Here is a 23,095-nt window from a genome sequence, read left to right as displayed (position 1 = left end):
TTTCTGTCTACCTCCTGTTTACTTGTTGTTATTTAGGGTGCTATCTTTCTGTCTACCTCCGCACTCTGCAGCACTGCTGAAGTGCATGTTGCTAAATCTGTTCCCAGAAGCTCTTACAGGGAGGGAGGGAGGGAGGGTTAGGGGGTGATAGGTGGTGAGGAGAACTGAGCACAGAAGGAGGAATACAGGAAGGAGGGAGGGAGAATTGGAAGGAGAGAGGGAGAGAAGAGAACAGGAGCTGGAGAGGCCATGTCTGTTGTCGTCAGAGCAGGTTGGGGAGCAGCAGAGTTTCTAGGTTGTGTGAGCAGTAAGTGTGGAGAGGGAGGGGGGGGTTTCTCCAAAGGTTATGAGTATTGCTGAGGGGGGGCTAGAGGCTATGGGCAGGGGGGAAGGAGACAGATCTATCTAGGTAACACAGTAAACAAACACTGCTGAAGAGCGAGAGGAGAGAGCGGAGGACTAGGCAGTGATGTACCACCCCTCTCTAAACCTGTCTCAACCATACTATTCAGAGGCAGCAAAACACGCTGCTGTGTATAATTTGTATAGGAGAAGAACAACCATTTCATGTCGAAAAAACAACCTTGTGAGACACCAAAATGGCTCCATTTGCCTTCAGGTTACCCGTGTCTTGAACCCCAACCCCATGTAACCAACACAATCCCCGGTTACTGAGACAACCCCCTGTTATCAACACAACCCCTTGTTACCAAGACCACCCCCTGTTATCAACCCAACCTCCTGTTACCCAGACAACCCCACTACCAACACAACCCGGTGTTACAACACCGTTATCAAGACAACCCATTTCCCAGACAATCCCATGTTACCCAGACAAAGCCGCGTTACCGAGACAACTCAGTTACCAACACAACCATGTGTTACCTAGACAACCCCATTACCAGCGTAACCCCACTACCAACACAACCCGGTGTTACTCAGACAACACCGTTACCAAGACAACCCATTTTCCAGACAACCCCATGTTACCCAGACAACCCCCCGTTACCCAGACAACTCAGTTACCAACACAACCATGTGTTACCTAGACAACCCCATTACCAGCGCAACCCCATAACCAACACAATCCTGTTACCCAGACAACCTTCTGTCACCAACACCACCCCTTGTTACCCAGACAACTCCATGATTTCTTCACAGCCTCCCAATTCATTGCTCCTTCATCTGCTTTAATCCAAATTAGACAGGACAGAGGTGTCTCTGCACCAGCCACTACTGTGATCTCTGATTGTTTTGGCTATTAATATCCCATGGCTGATGATATCATCATTACTACGTTTTGGTATCAGTCCCTTCCCTTATTCTTCCCTCTAGCACTGACTTGGCTGATAGATACTATCTTGAGTAAACTGTTTGGACTGTTAAAGAGTTCTGTGGACTTCTTAAGGTAAAGACACTCATTGTATGTTGCTCTGTATAAGAGTGTCTGCTAAATGACTGAAACACAAAACGTATCTGCCCTTACACAAATATACAAGTATTTAGTCCTGTGTAGTATTGAGAGGTTAATGTTGAGACCTCCGTGGATTCCAGTCTGATTTAGTATAATGGGTTTTTGAAAGAGATGTTCTGTATATTGAGAGCTCTGCCTGCCTATCAGCTGTTTCCCCCATTTTAACATGACATTACATAACCCTTACTCTTCCTTGTGCTCTCCCACTAAAGCATCCTTAAAATCAGATCCATTCTCTCGCGCTCCTTCTGCTGTCTCTCTCTCCTCCTGCTCTCCCTCTCCTTCTGCTGTCTCTCTCCTCCTGCTCTCTCTCTCCTCCTGCTCTCCCTCTCCTTCTGCTGTCTCTCTCTCCTCCTGCTCTCCCTCTCCTTCTGCTGTCTCTCTCTCCTCCTGCTCTCCCTCTCCTTCTGCTGTCTCTCTCCTCCTGCTCTCTCTCTCCTCCTGCTCTCCCTCTCCTTCTGCTGTCTCTCTCCTCCTGCTCTCTCTCTCCTCCTGCTCTCCCTCTCCTTCTGCTCTCTCTCTCCTCCTGCTCTCCCTCTCCTTCTGCTGTCTCACTCCTCCTGCTCTCTCTCTCCTCCTGCTCTCCCTCTCCATTCTTACTACTCTTCTTCCTAGACCCATCTCATGCTCCGGTCCACATCGGCTGTGAGGTCCTCCCCCCTCCTCCTCACCAGCACTCCTGACGTCAGCCCTCCCCCACCACACGGCAGTAGTACAACCACACGTTCTGCTCTGCACGGACGCTGTGTGCAAACACTGAAACACCTCCAGTCCGCCCCTCCGTTCCGCTATCTCTCTCCTCGACAGCCTTCAAGCCGCCAAAACACGCGACGGTGAGAGCCTCCCCTTACCTGGCTGTTGCTACGCGATGCGATCCCTATGCAACTCCCCATCCTGCATTCCATATCCTCAGGTACGGGCGAAGTGGCGTCGGCGGCACTACAGGACTGGCAGAACACCTCTCTGCAGAACTGCATGTCAGGCGTTAACGGAGCCGCGGAGACATGGCTGCAGAGGCATCACAGAGCCGGGGCAGACGAGGAGCTGGTTAACTGGAGGACGCGGAGGAGTCGACGAGGAGCTGGTTAACAGGAGGACGCGGAGGAGTAGATCAGGAGCTGGCCAACAGGAGGATATGCTGCGGGAGATACTACAGGATGAGTGAATGTGTGCGCGTGTGTCAGCTGCGCGTTTTTCCCCCCTCTACAAATGTGTCTCTGCGTGTGAAAGGCTGTGTGTCTGTGCATGTGTGTGTGTGTGTGTGTGTGTGAGTCAGAGCATGCCTGAGTGTGTATGTGTGTCAGTTAGTGACTAATAAATGTTCCCTGACTTCACTGCCCAGAGTCAGCCTTTGACACACATGTTAATGTTTGATTATATAAGCCTGGCCCCTAAGATGTAAGTTATATAATAGAGGTGAAATAAATTAATTCAATTTCACGTGAAATGACAGTGACTCTTTATGCTTCTCATGCCCCCAAGCTCCTATCCTGTGGTGTAGAAGAGCAGAGGAATATACATTTTATCTGAGAGCACAGTGGCTGGTCTGTGTTAGAGGGATGGAATTAGGAGTGTGGTGAAAAGCCTGCCTTTCAAATGGAGAGATAAACAGAGAAAAATGGAGAACAAGATGGAGAGATGGAGAGCAAGAGACTCATTGGCATCGTTCAAGATGTTCTTTTGCACACAAGGTCCAACCAAATTTGAACTTTCACTTCGAACCCAACACATTTACATATAGGGGGCAGCCACACTGGTTGCCCTGGCAACATGGCTGTCATCGCACAGGCACTGAATGACCAATTTTTCAGTTTGCCGGATCTGATGTAGCAACCTTTCAGAGAACAAATTGTGGGGTGAGAGAAAGAAGACAGTGTGGGATGAAATAAGGGCCATGTCTCTTTAAAAATACCCTGATGACATAAGAGCCTTGGTTTATGGTGTTCGTTCATGCAACTATAACAAAACAACACACACATGTCAGAAAAACAAAGTGCTGCCATCTGAAATAGGGCACGGTAGAACATGACATCACTAGAGAAATATATGCTTTAATTATTATATTTCTTCAGGTTCTAACAATGACATTTATCTTAAGAAAAATATTAAAACCTAATTGTCCTCCACGTACACCTGTTTCGTTAATGGTAGGTGTTGACAACAAGTACAATGCTGACTTAGATTCCAAAAATTGTAATTGAAGCATATTGTTTTGTTTACAAATACTTAATGCTTGGATCAATAGCGTTAAATAATTTTCTCAAGTGGCCCAGGCCTTTTGCACAACACTGCAATCGAGTCTCATCCAGCCATGGAGGTTGGCAGACCAACATCACATCCATACTGCTGTTAGGCACAGTATATAGTATATGTTCATATGTTGAGAAACCGTTCTCCAGCTCGGACCGCTGACCTGGAGGTGGCAATGTTTTTTTAAATGAAGGCTAATTGTGGTCAATGTGGATTTACATCCCATTCCCATGAGAAAAATTTCATGAAAATTCTCTCCTCTGTACTCTGTTCAGCTGTCAGGAACTCAGACTGCTGTCAAGTTTTTACTATGAATAATAACCTCTGGAGAGGGGTATACATGGGGTGCAGAACTTCAATCCCTTTATCTCAGGATTCATCTTTTGCTCAGCACCAGTAGGGTCAAGTTTAAAACAATCACCAATCTTTTCCTGAGACACGTTAAAAAAGAACACAGTCAATATTTTCTGATTTTTTTATCAAACATTTCAAAAACCATAAAGAGAAACTTTTATTAGAAAACAAATATGTACAGTCATTAAAATTCTTGGTTTAAAATGATAAGAGCATGGCTATTCAACAAATTCGGTGGGCTGGGGGTTTTGATGAGATGTTCCAGCATCTTCTGTAGGGCAAAGGGCTGGGATCAGCGACTCCGTGATTTCAAAGACCTCAATTATCTCCTACAGAAACACAGAAGAGAGGAAAACAAAGATAACTCCATGGAGCCCTATATATATATTATTCTATTGAACTAGATGCTTTAGTCGTAGACTTAATCAGTGTTTATGAAACCAGCCCATAGTTGATTATGTTGATCAATTGCACAAGCCCATTTCCCAAGAAATTGGGACACAGCATAAAACACAAATAAAAACAGAATGATCTGCAAAATAATATATTTAATTGAAAATAGTACAAATATAACAAATGAGAAATGTTATAGTTTTTGGAAAAATACATGGCCATATTGAATTTGCTGCCAGCAACACGTTTTAAAAAAAAATTGGGACAGGAGCATGTTTACTACTGTGTTGCATCACCTCTTCTTTTAAATATATTCTGTAAGCGTTTGGGAACTGAGGAGATCAGTTGCTGAGATTTTGAAAGTGAAATGTTTTCCCATTCTTGCTTGATATATGATTTCAACTGCTCAGTCATATTTTTTGCTTCATAATGTGCCAAATGTTTTCAATGGGTGACAGGTCTAGACTGCAGGCATGCCCGTTTAGCACCTGGATTCTTACTAGAGCCATGTTGTTGTAATACGTTTGTCAGAAATGTTATAAATTGATTTGCATTTTAATGAGTGAAATAAGTATTTGACCCCTCTGCAAAACATGACTTAGTACTTGGTGGCAAAACCCTTGTTGGAAATCACAGAGGTCAGATGTTTCTTGTAGTTGGCCACCAGGTTTGCACACATCTCAGGAGGGATTTTGTCCCACTCCTCTTTGCAGATCTTCTCCAAGTCATTAAGGTTTCAAGGCTGATGTTTGGCAACTCGAACCTTCAGCTCCCTCCACAGATTTTCTATGGGATTAAGGTCTGGAGACTGGCTAGGCCACTCCAGGACCTTAAAGTGCTTTTTCTTGAGCCACTCCTTTGTTACCTTGGCTGTGTGTTTTGGGTCATTGTCATGCTGGAATACCCATCCACGACCCATATTCAATGCCCTGACTAAGGGACGGAAGTTCTCACCCAAGATTTGACAGTGCATGGCCCTGTCCATCGTCCCTTTGACGAGATTAAGTTGTCCTGTCCCCTTAGCAGAAAAACACCCCCAAAGCACGTTTGACGGTGGGGATGGTGGTCTTGGGGTCATAGGCAGCAATCCTCCTCCTCTAAACACGGCAAGTTGAGTTGATGCCAAAGAGCTCAATTTTGGTCTCATCTGCCCACAACACTTCTGTTCTCCTCTGAATCATTCAGATGTTCATTGGCAAACTTCAGATGGGCCTGTACATGTGCTTTCTTGAGCAGGGGGACCTTGCGGGCACTGCAGGATATCAGTCCTTCACGGCGTAATGTGTTACCAATTGTTTTCTTGGTGACTATGGTCCCAGCTGCTTGAGATCATTGACAAGATCAGCAGGGGATGAAATACTTTTTTCTCTCACAGTACATGCAGAATGAATGTAGTTTGGCATTGTCTTGCTGAAGTAAACAAGGCCTTCCCGGAAAAAGACGTCTGGATGCCAGCATATGTTGCTCCAAAACCTGTATATACGTATTGTTCAGCATAAATGGTGCCTACACAGATGTACAAGTCCCCCATGACATGTGCACAAATGCACCCCCATACCATCGCGGATGCTGGATTTTGAACTCTGCCCTGATAAGTTGATGGCCCCTCTTTAGTCCAGAGGAGGCGTCCTCCGTGATTCCCAAAAATAATTAGAAATTTTGATTTGTCAGACCACAAGACAGTTTTTCACTTAGCCTTAAATGAGCTTGGGCCAAGAGAAGACGGCAGCATTTATGGATCTTGTTTATAAAACTCGGAACACGGAAAATATTAAGAGACCACTGCCCCTTTTTCTTTCCTTTCCAAAAAAGTCGAATAGGAAGGTTTTGAGTGAGGAACAGAAGGGTAAAAAAAAAAAAAGGAGACCACTGTAAATTGAACGCTTCTGTTCCTCATTCAAAACTTCCCTTTTCAACTTTTTGTTATAGGGAATACAACGCCTATTGTAGTTGTATTCTCCCTTATATACAGTATAACAGTTTTCAGGTTCATTAAAAATAGCACTTTTTCTAAATAAGGAAAAAGAGCACTTTTCAAAAATGCATACAGCAATCCATTTCCAGGGGAGCTGAAACTGTCTAAGCATCTTGATTTAGATTAGATTCAGCTTTATTGTCAATGAACAGTACAAGTACAGTACAACGAAATACAGTTAGCATCTAACCAGAAGTGCAAATAGAGGAAGGCAGAAAATGTACAAGTGAAACAATTAAGTACAATATATGTTACAAGTGGGATGAATAGCATGTGCAACTGAAATGCAGGGATAGCAGCAATGAGGTTCCGGAGGTAGACATGTAACAACTGAAAACGTCCATATCAGACTTCGCAAAGCAGTGTCAGAGTCCAGTAGTACAAGGGAGTAGTGCAACAAGGACCCTGAGAGGCAGTACTAAGCGGTGGACGGGTGGGTATGGTTAGTGATGGGTACAGAGTTCAGCAGTGTTACAGTAGCTAGAAAGAAACTGTTCCTGAGTCTGCTGGTGTGGGAACAAATGGACCTGTACCGCCTGCCTGATGGAAACATTTTGTGGCATGGATGTTAAGGGTCCCTGATGATCCCGTGCCCCGTGCACACACCGCTTGCGCTGGAGGTCTACGATGGCTGGGCTCCCTGTAATCCACAATGAGCTCCTTGGTTTTCTTTGCTTTGAGGGTCAGGTTGTTGTCGGTGCACCATGCCATTTGGTGCTTGACCTCCTCTCACTAGGTTGACTCATTTGTCATTGTCACTGATCAGGCCTACCACCGTGGTGTCATCTGTGAACTTGACGATGGGTTGGAACTGTGTACAGGAACGCAGTTGTGGGTGAAGAGGGAGTACAGGAGGGGGCTCAGCACACAGCCTTGTGGAACACCAGTGTTCAGGATCAGGGTGGAGGAGGTGAAGTTGTCTAACCTGACAGACTGGGGACTTTTGGTTAGGAAGTCCAAAGTCCAGTTGCAGAGAGAGGGGCTGATCCCCAGGTCATGGAGTTTATTGACCAGCCTAAAGGTGATGACCATGTTGAATGCCCAGCCGATGTCTATGGAGATGGCGTCCTCTGTAGACTTGTAGGTCGTAAGGGTCCAGTGTTTGGGGGAAGCAGGACTTAAGGTGGGCCAGGACCAGTCTTTCGAAACACTTCATGATCGTGGGGGTGAGTGTGACAGGTCGGAGGTCATTCAGGCTAGACACAGACGACTGCTTCGTCACTGGTACAATGGTTGCAGTCTTGCAGCATGTGGGCCAACCGCCTGGGCCAGTGACAGGTTCAAAATCTACTTATTCTTATTAATGTGAGACCTATTATTCCATGACTAACAACACACTGTGTATGTGAGCTATTCAGATGGGGTTATGAACAGTATACATGGGTGTGTTATATAGTGTTATATATATGACACTGGGTGTCCTGGGCGTTGCAGGCACACCACCACTGTTAATTAACCTTAATGAGGAAACAGCAGCCCATCAGAAAAGAGCTGCTAACCAAGATGGACATCTTTCTTCTACTCCCGCTGAATATATAAACACTAAAGGAAGCTTTCAATCTTCTGTTGGAGGGCCTATAGGATGTGGTTTACCACACTGCTGGTATATATGTCAGAGGCCTAATGGGCAAGCTAGGGCTACCATCTTTAAATGACCTTCTGTTGGGAACTGTCTTAATGCATGTTTCATATCCATTTATTATTATTGTAATACAAAGCTCAGCTGTGACAGAGAAACCAGCTGATTCCTCTGTATAAATAATGGTCAATAAAATAACACATCTTTCTGCAAACTCCAAAATCTATCACACCAATCCTCTTAATCAATTCTAAATCATCCCACTTTAGACAAAACATGTGACTGTGATTCCCTTAGGATAGATCAGTAGGTGAAAACAAACATCTCAGCTTTTATTCTCAACAGATCTTGGTTTAAAATAAACTGAGTTCCCATCATCGGTCAAGATCCAGGTTTATTAATACTGTTCCTGGTGTGTGTGGGATTCTTTAGGCCCCGTCATCACCATTCTTTAAATCAGGCTTATTATTTAGTATTTCATTAGTGTTATCCAGCACCGTTAATCAGCTCTTTGCATATATTTAGATTACGGCTTTATAATCACAAGCATTTCTGAAGGTTAATAAATGTGCTTCTTATTTGCATTGATGGTTGGGTCTCGCTGGGTTAAAGGGATATCTGGATAGCTCAAAAAGTAGTTATACTATATAACCCTACTCGCCACATCTAGTCACCTTCATACCTAACCCTACTCACCACATCTAGTCACCTTCATACCTAACCCTACTCGCCACATCTAGTCACCTTCATACCTAACCCTACTCGCCACATCTAGTCACATTCATACCTAACCCTACTCGCCACATCTAGTCACCTTCATACCTAACCCTACTCGCCACATCTAGCCACATTCATACCTAACCCTACTCGCCACATCTAGTCACCTTCATACCTAACCCTACTCGCCACATCTAGTCACATTCATACCTAACCCTACTCGCCACATCTAGCCACATTCATACCTAACCCTACTCGCCACATCTAGTCACCTTCATACCTAACCCTACTCGCCACATCTAGTCACCTTCATACCTAACCCTACTCGCCACATCTAGTCACCTTCATACCTAACCCTACTCGCCACATCTAGCCACATTCATACCTAACCCTACTCGCCACATCTAGTCACATTCATACCTAACCCTACTCACCACATCTAGTCACATTCATACCTAACCCTGTTAACTAAATTTACTATATAACTAACCCTACCCACACAGACGTGTGGTGAGTATGTGTTGTCTGTATTGGTGTGTTGTTGGTCTGTGTGTGTTCTGTAATTTGTCCAGCATTTCCTGGGTGCCCACATCTCCTCGTCCCTCAACATCTCAGCCCTGGGGTGTTGTGGCAGCGCCTGTACTTCTCGAGGAGGCTGAGAAAGGCCTGTCTTCTAAGATCTTTGTGAACTTTTACCGCTGCACAAACGAGAGCATTCTGACTAATTGCGCCACAGTGTGGTTAGGTGGTTTTCGCACCAGCAGGCCCAGGAACAGTTTCTTTCCATCTGCTGTAACCCTGCTCAACTCTGTGACTTCCCATCACTAACCATACACCCCCTCTGCACTGCTGGACGAGTCTGATAAGATTTTTCAGTTCACGTGTCATTGCGGCAATTCCTGTATTTCATTTGCACATGCCGACGTTGCACCTTAAACCTGCCCTCATTGTACATTCAGAACTGCCACTATACTTTTATTTTCACTTGTTACACACACGTCTACCTCAGGTACCTCATTGCTGCTATCCCTGCATTTCAGTTGCACATGCTACGCTACTCCTTCAATTTGCCTTGATTGTAAATTCATAATGCAATTGAGAATTACTTATTCCACTTGTACATACATTATACTCAATACCTGTATATTTTCTGTAAATTTGTAAACTTTCCACTGCACATTTACAATTGCCATATGTAAGGCATTTGCATTAACTGCACACCTATACATTCCACTTATATATACATATACTGAATACGCATTTTGTTGTACTGTTCAATTACATTAAAGTTCAGTCGAATCAAATTTTACCTTCCAGCTCTTGGGGTTGATGGAAATGACACACTGTTGCCTGGTGGATCCTGCTCCAGCCTCCACCTCCCCCTCTTCTACAGGAGCTGACAAACACACCGAGGGATTACTCACAGGTTACTGCAATGAACACTAGAATTGAACATTATCAACTAAACAGCGTTAAAAAAAAATCTTCATAATTTGACCTTTGTCCTCGTTTCTTACCGATACAAGGGAGTTTGTCGCTATCCAGGTAAACACGTGCTAAACCATCCTGAAGAACACAAACACTGTCATTACACATCACCGTCTGGACCCTAGAAGTGGCAACCTCTTATCTAATAATAGTCTACTTAGCAGACAACTCTATTTAAAGCAAACAGTCAAAATTAGGGATCTGACAATTGGACAATGTTCCTCAGTGTTTGAAGTGACAGAATTTGCAAGATTTTAAGGCTGAAACCACATAACATCACAATGCAAACAAACAGTCTCCATTCCGATGCTGCCTCGACTTTCACGATATTGTTGATTATTCAGCACAGCGCAAACTCGTAGGCATCTGAAATTCCAACTAAAGGCATCCATTTGGGTAGTAAGTGTTTTACTGTAAAAAAACACCACTCACCCTGACCAGGAAGGAGGTGTGAAAGATGTTCTCCACAGTGCGAGAGAAGGAGGTGGGGTCTATGACAAAGTCGTAGTAAGAGATGGGCAACGTGGCTGCAAAAGAATACGAGGAGCAAAGGAAATGTTGCAACTATTCGTTTGACAAAGATCAAACAATTTATACCAAAGAAAAGGACAAGCTTCCAATTTCCTACTACCCAACTAATTTAAACTTCCTGAACTACTCAGCAGTCTCCAGGTCACGGAAGAGCACAGCTGAAAGACTTAATGCTATATTACAGTTAGAAGTGGTCAAGGACGTTGTTGGGACTCACGGTCATCAGCATAGTAGCTCCTTAAGTATCCCAGGATCCTCTCCACCTCTTTCTCTGTAGCTTCCTGGTGGGATTCCTCCATTTTCTTTAACTGGTAACAAAAACGATATAAAACATTTACACTGAATGACACCTTTATTTGACCAGGCTATTTCAACAAGACAAACTAGGTAGTTGGCCCTACATGACAAGATCCATGAATTAAACAGTAAAACGCAGATGCAGAATGGCCTCGGGAGGCCTAAAGCAGGTGATTTGGGGTTGCCAACAGACCCAGATCCATGGGCATACTTGTTTTCAATCAACTGGAAAATGTATGTTCCGTCTTCAAATTAGTTTTTTTAATATTTGACCGTCTAAGTGATCAAAGCCTGTTAAGCTTTCAAAATATATATAGTCTGGGCATTTTCTGTCAGTCAGAAATGTAAACTGATTCATAATATAGCATTACATTTGCTTTGTCACTGATCAACTTCAGACGCCTCACATCCATATGAGCTGGCTGCGTCTGTGAGCGTGCGTCTGTGAGCGTGCGTCTGTGAGCGTGCGTCTGTGAGCGTGCGTCTGTGAGCGTGCGTCTGTGAGCGTGCGTCTGTGAGCGTGCGTCTGTGAGCGTGCGTCTGTGAGCGTGCGTCTGTGAGCGTGCGTCTGTGAGCGTGCGTCTGTGAGCGTGCGTCGCTAGTGAATGCGAGGTGAATGCAGGCTATACCGTCACCATGGTAACGATGAGGCGCGAGATAGCTTTGATCGTGAAGAGGAATAATCGGATACAGATTCTGTAAATTAGTGTTTATCAGTATAATTAAGTGTATGATTCGATATTAAAATACAGCTTAAAGTATAAAGTAAGCAATGGAACAGAGCTATCTAGCAGGCTCTTTAGGATTTCTTTCATTCAAGCACTTAACTTCCATTGCTAGTAGCGTTATAATAAGCGAGGCGTATGCCTCAACCAAACCGGCAGCATCAATGGGCTCTGGGACACCAGACGTTTATTCATTTCTAATGTTGCATGCGTTGGATTTATGTGGATCCCCTCAGTGGAAGTGGTACCAACGAGTGAAATTTGAACTTCTGTTGTGCAAATACCTCGATGATGCAGGCATGAAAGTTGGAGGACTGACGCTGAAGGTGTGAACAAGGTGTAACAAAACGATGCACTGCTAGCGCAGCCTTCCATTAGAAACGAATGACCTTCTGGTGATCCAGAGCGGATTGACACTGAAGGTGTGAACAAGGTGTAACAAAACGATGCACTGCTAGCGCAGCCTTCCATTAGAAATGAATGACCTTCTGGTGATCCAGAGCGGATTGACACTGAAGGTGTGAACAAGGTGTAACAAAACGATGCACTGCTAGCGCAGCCTTCCATTAGAAATGAATGACCTTCTGGTGATCCAGAGCGGATTGACACTGAAGGTGTGAACAAGGTGTAACAAAACGATGCACTGCTAGCGCAGCCTTCCATTAGAAACGAATGACCTTCTGGTGATCCAGAGCGGATTGACACTGAAGGTGTGAACAAGGTGTAACAAAACGATGCACTGCTAGCGCAGCCTTCCATTAGAAATGAATGACCTTCTGGTGATCCAGAGCGGATTGACACTGCAGATATGAAGCTCAAAGATCATGATGGAGTGCACAAGCAGTTTGCAATAGACCATAAGCATCCGAGTGGAACTATTTATTGTCATGAAGACATTATACAGGTCAATGCAGCCTTTACCACATGGTGTGTACTTCCTACACTGAAGTTAAATCACAATGTTTCTTCCCTAGTGACTCCTATGACGCTTCCCCTGTGGTGTTTTCTTTTGTTTCTGACCGATAATTCAGACCGATTGTGACTTCCAGCTTTTCCGCTGCTTTCATTTCACCATGGCGCTTCCCAATCCATAACCACGCAGAAAAATAAACACCATGCCGGACATTAACTGTTTGTAATACTACTAATAACACTATTAATACAAATATTAATACTTTTGATCTGTGCAAATTCAGTCACAATATTTTGTTGTTTTGAAAAGGTTTGGTCTGAGAGAAGTCACAGCCTCCAATGCACAATTCCACTTCATGTTCTCCGTTTTAAAGCATAAATTGTCAAAAAATATAAAAATAGATCATGGTTGATTATAAAAGCTGTACACTATAAAAGCTGGATCACAGACAAAGAATATGATATACACAGTTAAAACAAGAAATCAGTTGTAAGAATGGAATAAAAGTTGGACAGAAATAATCACTGTGCACATCCTGGATGATCACATTGATCTCCTTATTTAAAAGCCCAACCACCGAGCAACTCTATTTAAAACAAATATTTTTTTTGTACAAAGCCAAACTAAACTGGTCTGGCCTGGTTACTGATCCACCATCACAGCTAAAAATAGTGTGTTGAAAAGGACAATGTGAATGAAAAAGGTAAACACTGACAGGTTGGGGTCAGCAGAGTCAGGGTGGGGTAAGCGGTGAGGTCAGCGGAGTCAGGGTGGGGTCAGCAGTGAGGTCAGGAGTCAGGGTGGGGTCAGCAGTGAGGTCAGCGGAGTCAGCAGTGAGATCAGTGGAGTCAGGGTGGGGTCAGCAGTGAGATCAGTGGAGTCAGGGTGGGGTCAGCAGTGAGGTTAGTGGAGTCAGGGTGGAGTCAGCAGTGAGGTCAGCGGAGTCAGGGTGAGGTCAGCAGTGAGGTCAGCGGAGTCAGGGTGGGGTCAGCAGTGAGGTCAGGAGTCAGGGTGGGTTCAGCAGTGAGGTCAGGAGTCAGGGTGGGGTCAGCAGTGAGGTCAGGAGTCAGGGTGGGGTCAGCAGTGAGGTCAGGGTGGGGTCTGCAGTGAGGTCAGCGGAGTCAGGGTGGGGTCAGCAGTGAGGTCAGTGGAGTCAGGTTAGGGTCACTGGAGTAAAAAAAGTGTAAGAGTGTAACATTACAGACCTGAGTGGGCATGATCCTTTGGGCCTCCTTGCTGGGAACTTTCCTCTGTCTCTCAACTCTCTGACGAGGTGGAGGGAGCTCTGCCAAAAATGACCCCATCCTGGGAGAAAGACAGAGAGGGGGGGTAGTCAAAGTGTTGTGCACGTCTCTACATCCAGTGACCATAGTGCATAGCATCTCTAAAAGGTACAAATCACCTTGCATTCTCAATACCAACCGCTTATTAATGTCAGTGATTCTGGGCCTTTTCTCACTCAAACTGGCCCCTTCCAAATGTGTTCAATCTTATTTTGGGGAAACACACACACACACCAACACTATTCTTGTGAGGACTACCATTTAATAACCATTACAACACGATTTTCTTTAACCACTAGTGCCTTTTCTGTTTGTGGGAACTGGTTAAATGTCCTCCATTTGTAGAATGCTTCATTGTTTTGTACACTTGTGAGGTACTCACTAGTAAAGAAATAGACCCTCTTACAAGTAGTGAAACGTGTGGCCGGACCTAAAGAAATAGACCCTCTTACATGTAGTGAAACGTGTGGGGGGTCCTAAAGAAGTAGACCCTCTTACATGTAGTGAAACGTGGGGGCGGTCCTAAAGAAGTAGACCCTCTTACATGTAGTGAAACGTGGGGGCGGTCCTAAAGAAGTAGACCCTCTTACATGTAGTGAAACGTGGGGGCGGTCCTAAAGAAGTAGACCCTCTTACATGCAGTGAAACGTGGGGGCGGTCCTAAAGAAGTAGACCCTCTTACATGCAGTGAAACGTGTGGGCGGTCCTAAAGAAGTAGACCCTCTTACATGCAGTGAAACGTGTGGGCGGTCCTAAAGAAGTAGACCCTCTTACATGCAGTGAAACGTGTGGGCGGTCCTAAAGAAGTAGACCCTCTTACATGCAGTGAAACGTGTGGGCGGTCCTAAAGAAGTAGACCCTCTTACATGCAGTGAAACGTGTGGGCGGTCCTAAAGAAGTAGACCCTCTTACATGCAGTGAAACGTGTGGGCGGTCCTAAAGAAGTAGACCCTCTTACATGCAGTGAAACGTGTGGGCGGTCCTAAAGAAGTAGACCCTCTTACATGCAGTGAAACGTGGGGGCGGTCCTAAAGAAGTAGACCCTCTTACATGCAGTGAAACGTGGGGGCGGTCCTAAAGAAGTAGACCCTCTTACATGCAGTGAAACGTGTGGGCGGTCCTAAAGAAGTAGACCCTCTTACATGCAGTGAAACGTGTGGGCGGTCCTAAAGAAGTAGACCCTCTTACATGCAGTGCACAGGTGTCAAACCGGTTCCACGGAGGGCCGAGTGTCTGCAGGTTTTCGCTCTCACCTTGTACCTGATTGATTAATGAGTTCACTAATTGGTTAATTTCTACCCCCACCTGGTTGTTCAGGTCTGACCTGGGAACCAATTTAAAGGAAAACCCAAAGACCTGCAGACACTCGGCCCTCCGTGGAACCGGTTTGACACCCCTGATGTAGTGAAACGTGGGGGCGGTCCTAAAGAAGTAGACCCTCTTACATGCAGTGAAACGTGTGGGCGGTCCTAAAGAAGTAGACCCTCTTACATGTAGTGAAACGTGGGGGCGGTCCTAAAGAAGTAGACCCTCTTACATGTAGTGAAACGTGGGTGCGGTCCTAAAGAAGTAGACCCTCTTACATGTAGTGAAACGTGGGGGCGGTCCTAAAGAAGTAGACCCTCTTACATGTAGTGAAACGTGGGGGCGGTCCTAAAGCAGCACTGGGCTCGGTTAGCCACCCTCTGCCATGCATCCGGGGGCAGGTAGCCACTGCTCGCTCCACCCTCCACCTGGTCTCCTTCGTCTTCTAGCCGATTCAGACCCATGAATGTCAGCTGAAGTGGAAGCAATCGGAAATCAAACTCACCTGACAAGTAATCAACACATCAAGGCATGCTGAACGACATCCAGTTCAGATAACTAAATAAAAAAAACTTTAGGAATATGACATAGCCTTCTCTGTCTTCTCATTCGAACGAACCTTCTCAGTTAAAAAGCTCTTTTTGCATTTTGTACAGAACTTTCCCAATTAAAAACACATTTGTTCTTATAGGACCGAAACTTCCCATTTTAATGTCTTTCACAGCCCCCCCCCCCCCCCCCCCCCCCCCCCCCCCCCCCGCTACTCACTAGGTTCTCAGCAAAGGCTGAGGGGTCAAAGGAAGATCCTTCAGCATGTAACTGGCTGGCCTTCTCCTTTCCCAGGTCTGTAGCCAGCACCAGGAGCTGGGCATCTAACGCTGCTTCACGGGCCTGGCGAACTAGAGCAGACCAGACAACCCCACAATCAAGGTGGCGACAAAGAGGAACAACAACTCACCAACCTGTGACAATCTTCAGCAAGGTCTTTCAATGTTTTTTCTCAAAAGATCCCTGGCAACCATACAGGAGGAAAACATATTCAAATGGGACTGTCGACAGATCCTACCTTCGGCAAAAAGTTTGTTGGCCTCTTCCAACACGTCTGTCAGTTTGTTGTTGCTGGGACTCAACATGTCCTCTCGGTTCTCTGTGAAAGACGGAACAAGGCAAAGTCATGTGTGTAGTGGACCCTTCGCGTAACAGATATCCAGGTAAATATAACACTCACCTGACAAAACCTTTAAACGAATGAAGGAGGAGAACAAAAGACAAGGCCACAGTGTGGGAGGAGACGGTTAGAACCTCCACTCACGTTGAACAGAGTTGATGAGGTCCCTGTACTTGCTCCTGATCTCCCTCCTTCGTGCTGGGTCGTTGTCCTCCTCTGGCACCTCCATTGCCGTGCACACAACCTCGTCGTCATCACCGGCTGTGTCCCCTGGCTCCGTTCTCCTGCCGCCGCCTCGTCCCCCGGACACGCCATTCTGACGGGGAGCACCGAGGTCATCCCCGCCTCCTCGAGTAGCCCGTCTCATCCCTGATGAGGGCGTTTTAGTGCAGTCAGCCAGTGGGTTGTAAGCCCTTCTCCTTCTGTTCTCCAAGCCGAAGGGGACGAAAGGAGAGGTGATTAGCTTTAGGTGGTTCTTGGGTGGTTTTCTTATCACACAATCCAGCAGGGTTCCCCAGCAGGGTTCCATTTCAATTCAGTCAACAACGGTTTACCCCTTGAATTCCTATTGTACATAACATTTTTGGTTTTGAAAAGCTAAATGAATATAAATTAAGTGAACAATATATATACATCATCATCATCTACGGCACATAATATCATTAAAAGATTCAGAGAATCTGGAGAAATCTCTTTATGCTGGCATCAAATTCAAAACAGGCATGTATTTTTCCAAAAACAATAAAATTTCTTAGTTTCAACACTTGATATGTTGTCTATGTTTGTACTATATTCAATTAAATAAATGGCTTAAATGATGTGCACATCATTGCGTTCTGTTTTTATTTGCATTTTACACAGCATCAAAACATTTTTGGAAACGGGGTTGAAAGATTTAGACTTTGCCAAGGATAGGCACAGGATTCAAACTCTGAGGAACTCCCACTGAAACAACACCAATGGTCTAGACAGCAGGTCTTAAGATTTGACACTGTACCCGGTCAGAAACACATCTGTCAAACCAGGCTCCCAATGATGTTTATGCTATTGACTAGGATGAGATGCTTGAGTCAAAGTATTCCAATTCGTGTGAAATCCATTGATTAGGACCTAATTTATTTATTTCAACCGGCAGATTTTCCTATATTAACTTTACCTTACAAAAATCTTTGGTTTATATCTTTAGTTTCAATTTGAATAACAAATAATTAAAAAAAACAGTATTGTTTTTAAATGATGACAAACTGTTTTAGGGGATTAATGCATAATAAAATGCTTGCAATAACCGCTAATTACTGTTCCGGTGTATATATAACCATTTTATCATGTGAATGTTACGTGTAACTTTAATGTTAGCAATAGCTAGCTACTACGTCCGCTTCGTTAGCACGCAAGTTCCTGCAGTCAAAAAACATATGGCGATAACAAGTCTCTAAAAAAATCTTTCAACTTCTGGTTGATCAATCATTTAGATGTTCGATTTCTTCATCGTAAGATTATACCACACATGGCTGTCCCGTAGTGGTGGCTAGCTAGATACTCACATTCGTCTTGCTTGTATATGGCGCGAGTGCTAGAAGACGGAAGTTTTGGTCCATGACAAAGAACGTGAAGAGTTGCATTCATTACCGAAACGTTGTGTGTGATCATTTAACGTTATAGGTTGTTGGTCAAATGGACTGGCAATACAGCACATGTACTCTACTATTTTAAAATATAAGGTTATGCAATACAATAATAATAGTAATAAATAGAACAGACCTCCCAATTTAAGTAAAACGACCTTTTGTTAATCAAACAACAATGCACTTTTGCTTGTGAATTAACCTTTTTATTTATGACCATCAGACGGCGACAATCCACAATACATGTTTTTAACCTCAACCTTAAATTTATTGTGACTGTGATTTTCCACTTAAAAAAGTTAATTGCACAATCAATATGAATACCCTTTCGATTTCTAAAACAAAAAATGTGCTATGTTTTTGTTGAATTAATACTTTCTAGTGGAGGTCATCCCATGGAACGTATATCGATAGAGGGCGATATAACAATCCCTTAAACACGGAGAATGACCATCCTGTGAAAGAATCGCCCTCTATTTGGAATTTCATTTGCTTGGCAAAGCCATGGCGACGAAAGAAGCGTCCCTAGTTTCCAATGCAAGCTAATATTGAGAAAGGACTTTGTCAGTATAGAAATGCTGAACACATTTTTTAGAATCCACTGTTACTGCTATCGTTGTATGTGTGTTACTGGTTTCCTCGTCAGCAACAACAGTATGAGATCCAGAGGGAACACGTTAGCTAACGCTAGCTAGCTACCTAACCACCGAGCTGGATCGCTAAGCCAGCACGCTAGACACCTGTCATGGGAGAAAGGTCGCGGTCTCCGACGCTTCACCTGGACGTCGACAGCGTTGATAAAACGAATGCTGAGAACAGCAGATACGCTTTAACCAGGCCGCGGTCGTTGGATTCGTGTGCAAGTGAGGGTGTCAAACCTGTTAAGATTTTAATCAAATCTCTTGGTGAGTTTGTCGAAGACACCAGTCACAATAACAATATTCCGTTTGAAGCAGTGACAGTTCTGTACGAGGCCTACGAAAAGGAAAGAAGAGGGATTTTGCAGTTTTGTCGTGAGGAGAGAAAGAAGATTAAAGACACACAAGTTAATAAACTGTCAGCCCTCGAGACACGACTCGAGCTACATGGTCGGAGTTCCCTCGAAGATTCAAAACCGACTGAGGACGCTGGTGATGATGTTTTGGGTTTCTCAACTGGAGAACGTCAATGTGTTTCTGTGAGCTCCAGTACTGGTGGTGGCAACTCTTCCAATTCTTCTACGGGCACAAGAGAAACAAAACACCGGAGGCCAACTGACAACATCATGGTCTCCAGTCTGAGTCTAGGAGACCTCAGGCATTCCCCTGCCACAGAGAGACAGTTAGACAAGCTCACTCGAGACATCAGGAAGGAGATGTGTGTGACAGTCCCAGAGAAAGACCGCAAAATAGTAGCTCTTATGTTAGTGAAGCACCAAGAGGAGCAGAGTAGGCTGAGGCTCAGCCTGCAGGAGGAGCAGGAGAGAGAGGAGGCCCGGAGGCAGGAGGAGGCACGCCGGGTTCAGACTGAGCACAGGAGGAGAAAGGAGCTGGAGCGCAGCATGCAGCGCTGGCAAGATGGTCTGGAGGCACGAAGAAGGCAGAAGGAGCGCCAGGAGGAGGAGCTGGCTGCTCAGCGTGAGCAGGAGTTACTGCTGCAGGAGGACCGCTGTAGGAGGTTCACCGAGGAGCAGGAAGTTAAACGCAGGGACAAGTTTGATGCTGCAAGGAGAGAGGCGGAGAAGCGTAAACGCTTCCAGGAGCAGTTGCTCAAAGACAGGGAGCGTCTGGAGCATATACAGAGGGAGAAGGAGGCACAGCTGGCCTATGAGAAGGAACAGAGGGCCTGGATAAGCAAGGCAACGCAGGAGAGAAGAGAGAAGAAGAAACTTCAGCAGGAGAACCAGAGGGAGCAGCTCCGGCACCTTCTGCTGCAGAGGGAGGTGCAGCAGCAGACTGAAGAGGAGGAGGCACTGATGAGGAGCGCCCTGGAAGAAAAGCAACGGCGCTCCTGGGTGAAGAGGGCCCAGGCCGTGAAGGCCAGACTCAGGCAGCTGCAGGAGAGATCGGCCAGGGAACAGGAGCAGATGGAGAGGGCCAGGATTCGAGCTTCCTGGCAAAGCCACCAGCAGATCACAGACAAACAGGTGAGGAGAACAGAGCCTCCTGGTAAAGCCACCAGCAGATCACAGACAAACAGGTGAGGAGAACAGAGCCTCCTGGTAAAGCCACCAGCAGATCACAGGCAGGTAAGGAGAAGAAAAGATTGATGAGGAGCAATGGGAGTGAATAGCAGGATAAGTAGGCCAGTAAGTTAACGACTTCCTTCTTAAGTCTCAGAGCCGGAGGAAGCAAAAAAGCCTGTCGCCACGGTCTGCCAGTGAGAATTAATTCAATCCCAGGCCTCTGGTCTGTTGTGTTGTATTGTGTTTGTTTGTGTGGTTTTAAACGATATACACCGTATCACAAGTCAAGTTAATATTCTTCTAAGATATTCTCTTGCATGCAGATCCTGGCCCAGTTGAGCCAGCGGCGTATGGAGCAGGCGGAGCTGCATGCCCACAGCCAGAAGAGGAGGAGGGCTCTGCGGGCACAGCAGGAGAACCAGGAACGGCTCCGCTGCCATCAGCACCTCAGAGATAGGGTGAAGGAGCAGGAGGAGGCCGAGAGGCAGCAGAGGGAGAACTGGCTCCTGGTGAAGGTGTGTGTGAGAGAGAGCTGCTTGTTGTGTGTGTGTGTGTGTGTGTGTGTGTGTGTGTGTGAGAGGGCTGTCAGTCTGTGAAGCTGCTTTAGAGCCATATTTCAATGAAGGTGTCACTCTTGACAAACTGCACCTTATGTTCTAAATAGAGCACTTTTTTTTACCATATGCCCATATACACTGTTTTACATGGGCTCCTCTCTAAAGTACTTCACTTTATAGGGGATACATCATAGACACACATTCTCCTAAAAGTGTCATTTCATTTGAAGGAGCGTCGGCGGGAGCGTCTTCGGAGGGAGAGAGAGGAGGTGCAGGAGGAGGCTCGCAGGGTGGCTCTCGCCTCCTTCCACATGAGGGAGAGGGTTCGGGAGGCAACGAACGGCAGGACCTTCAACCAGATGGCCCTGCAGGCCGAGCTAGCTGCTTCGCTGCTGGGTCGTGTCAAAATCTAAAAATACCTCCCTTCACATAAAACCACCCTGGTTGTGTTCTACTCACCAGTTATGCAACGGCTTGTTGTTACCAAAAGCCACAGGTCTAACTTAAACCAACTGTTTTTCTGCAATTGTATAATACTCTAATTAGGTGGCGACCTCCTTCAGCTTGTCATTCAACTTGTCAAATCATTTTTTAAACTTAACTTCTGTTGATGATCGGCTGTTTCAGGGGTACAATTGAATTGTGAAACATCTGGCGGTCTTCAAGTTTGAGAATTGAAAGCTATTTCAGCCCAGTGATGTGCCACACAGACAGGTACATATCCTATAAGTCACCTGGTGGTTGAATCAGCTGTGTACTGTTGGGGGTACTTGAGGACCGTGGTTGGGAACTACTGGTCTATATACTATAGAATTAGACCTTTTCATTAATGAATTCAATGGCTAATCGTATTTGCTTGCTAAATCTCTCGTGTAGCAAGCAAATACAGCAGCTTATGCCTGTGACACTATGCCTGTGTCGACCGTAAAGTAGGTGGAATTAGACGGTTGCTTCGCGGAGCAGTGATCAAGGAAGTATTAAAATAAGTAATCTGATGCCATCACCCTCATGGAGGTCACTGTTTGCACATACACCATCCATTCTATTTTTTGAATGCACGAATAGCTAGACGGTCGTGAAACTCACCAATGTAAACGGTAATAAGCCAGACGATCATGGAGTTCATGTTCATTTTAGCACTGCTCGGCAAGGCAAATGAAAAATCCATCCTGTCACAACAATATACCTCGAGCATCCAGTACAATGTAGCAGAATACACGCTGCTGAACGGACAGTCGTGACCGGAGTACAATGCGCGTTACCTATGCAATCACTTTCAGATGACATGTCAGGGTTTAACTATGCAAGCTGTAATTGTCTACGTCACGGTAGGTTTTGTAGGACCAACCTGACTAAATTTGTCATCCTCAAAACATTGCCAATCTGGGTGGTTTTATTAAATTACGTTCTTATGTTTAGTGACTTGTCAGGTACCTGATAATACTCAAATATTCCTCAAACTTCGGGCCGGTTTCACAGACAGATTAAGCCTAGTCTAGGAGTAAAAAAACAAGGTCAATTGAGTTTAATTTAACCTGATATTTTTTTTTTGTCCTAGACTAGGCTTAATCCGTGCCTGCAAAACCAGCCCCAAGTGTTTGGATTGCTGTGTAAAGTATTAGCTTAAGTAACTTGAGACAATTTTGACTTGAGGACTTGTTCTTGAACTACAAGTTTACGTGAAGTATGAAGCTTCAAGCAGTAGGTATGTCTTGTGGGAAGTATTGCCTCTCAAGACCATCTGCATTTATGTACAGTATTTATACAGCAATTAAAATGTGATCATTGTTATAACTTATACTGTGACAAAACAAATGTAAATTATGTATTTTTTGCAAATGCATTGCTTTGGGATAGTTCAGGACAGTTTATTTGTATCGATTGTATTAAAGTATTTATTCAAGTTTTGTAAAATCTAGATTATGAAAATGTTGTTACATATTTGAATAAAGCGTTAGGTTTATGACCTCTGCATTCCTGTCCCGGCACTGTTCTGTATTAGGCTAAGACGCTACTGAGCCAGTGTACATCTAACCACAGTTAAATTGTAGGTGATAGTAACAAATTAAATATGCGGTACATTCTGACTTAATCTGCAATTTACAGTTCTACTGGGTGTCACTTGGTTTAGGAGGAAGTGGAATTACAGCTTGGTTCCAAGACACAATGTCTTTGCTATACAGCGTAGAGATGTGTGTGTGGAAGACCCAGAGGTGTTTGTTATAGGACTGCTTAGTAAATGTTTGTGAACCATTATTAGCAATCTAATATGGCGTCTGAAATACCCAACACAAAAT

The 23,095-nt window shown here is 44.9% G+C and overlaps 2 protein-coding genes across 4 annotated transcripts; one reads left to right on the top strand and one right to left on the bottom strand.

Moving 5' to 3' along the window:
• Nucleotides 1–4,191: 4,191 nt before the first annotated feature.
• Nucleotides 4,192–21,972, bottom strand: nsmce4a (NSE4 homolog A, SMC5-SMC6 complex component). 3 transcript variants are annotated; one of them, XM_010900416.4, is made up of 11 exons: nucleotides 17,997–18,222; nucleotides 16,597–16,871; nucleotides 16,351–16,431; nucleotides 16,053–16,183; nucleotides 15,609–15,757; nucleotides 13,902–14,001; nucleotides 10,979–11,069; nucleotides 10,663–10,757; nucleotides 10,260–10,308; nucleotides 10,053–10,138; nucleotides 4,192–4,407 (listed from the first exon to the last, which is right to left on the bottom strand). In XM_010900416.4, coding segments are annotated over exons 1-11 (1,170 nt in total). In that variant the 5' UTR covers nucleotides 17,999–18,222; the 3' UTR covers nucleotides 4,192–4,296. The 3 variants fall into 3 exon arrangements, with proteins under 3 accessions (XP_010898718.1, XP_010898719.1, XP_019902024.1); XM_010900417.3 differs by lacking the exon at nucleotides 17,997–18,222 and adding an exon at nucleotides 21,885–21,972 and having other exon boundaries at nucleotides 4,193–4,407; nucleotides 16,597–16,874; XM_020046465.2 differs by having other exon boundaries at nucleotides 4,194–4,407; nucleotides 16,597–16,874; nucleotides 17,997–18,221.
• On the top strand, nucleotides 18,433–23,068 carry LOC105028012 (coiled-coil domain-containing protein 177). The gene is made up of 3 exons (XM_010900440.4): nucleotides 18,433–20,202; nucleotides 20,565–20,756; nucleotides 21,029–23,068. Exons 1-3 carry the CDS (start codon nucleotides 18,823–18,825, stop codon nucleotides 21,209–21,211), a joined length of 1,755 nt encoding a protein of 584 aa, XP_010898742.2. The 5' UTR covers nucleotides 18,433–18,822; the 3' UTR covers nucleotides 21,212–23,068.
• The last annotated feature ends 27 nt before the right edge of the window (nucleotides 23,069–23,095 follow it).

This window comes from Esox lucius, chromosome 5 (assembly GCF_011004845.1).
Source record: "Esox lucius isolate fEsoLuc1 chromosome 5, fEsoLuc1.pri, whole genome shotgun sequence".
Taxonomy (NCBI): domain Eukaryota; kingdom Metazoa; phylum Chordata; class Actinopteri; order Esociformes; family Esocidae; genus Esox; species Esox lucius.
Note: the sequence above shows the minus strand (reverse complement) of the source record. Positions and strands in the feature narration are given on the sequence as shown.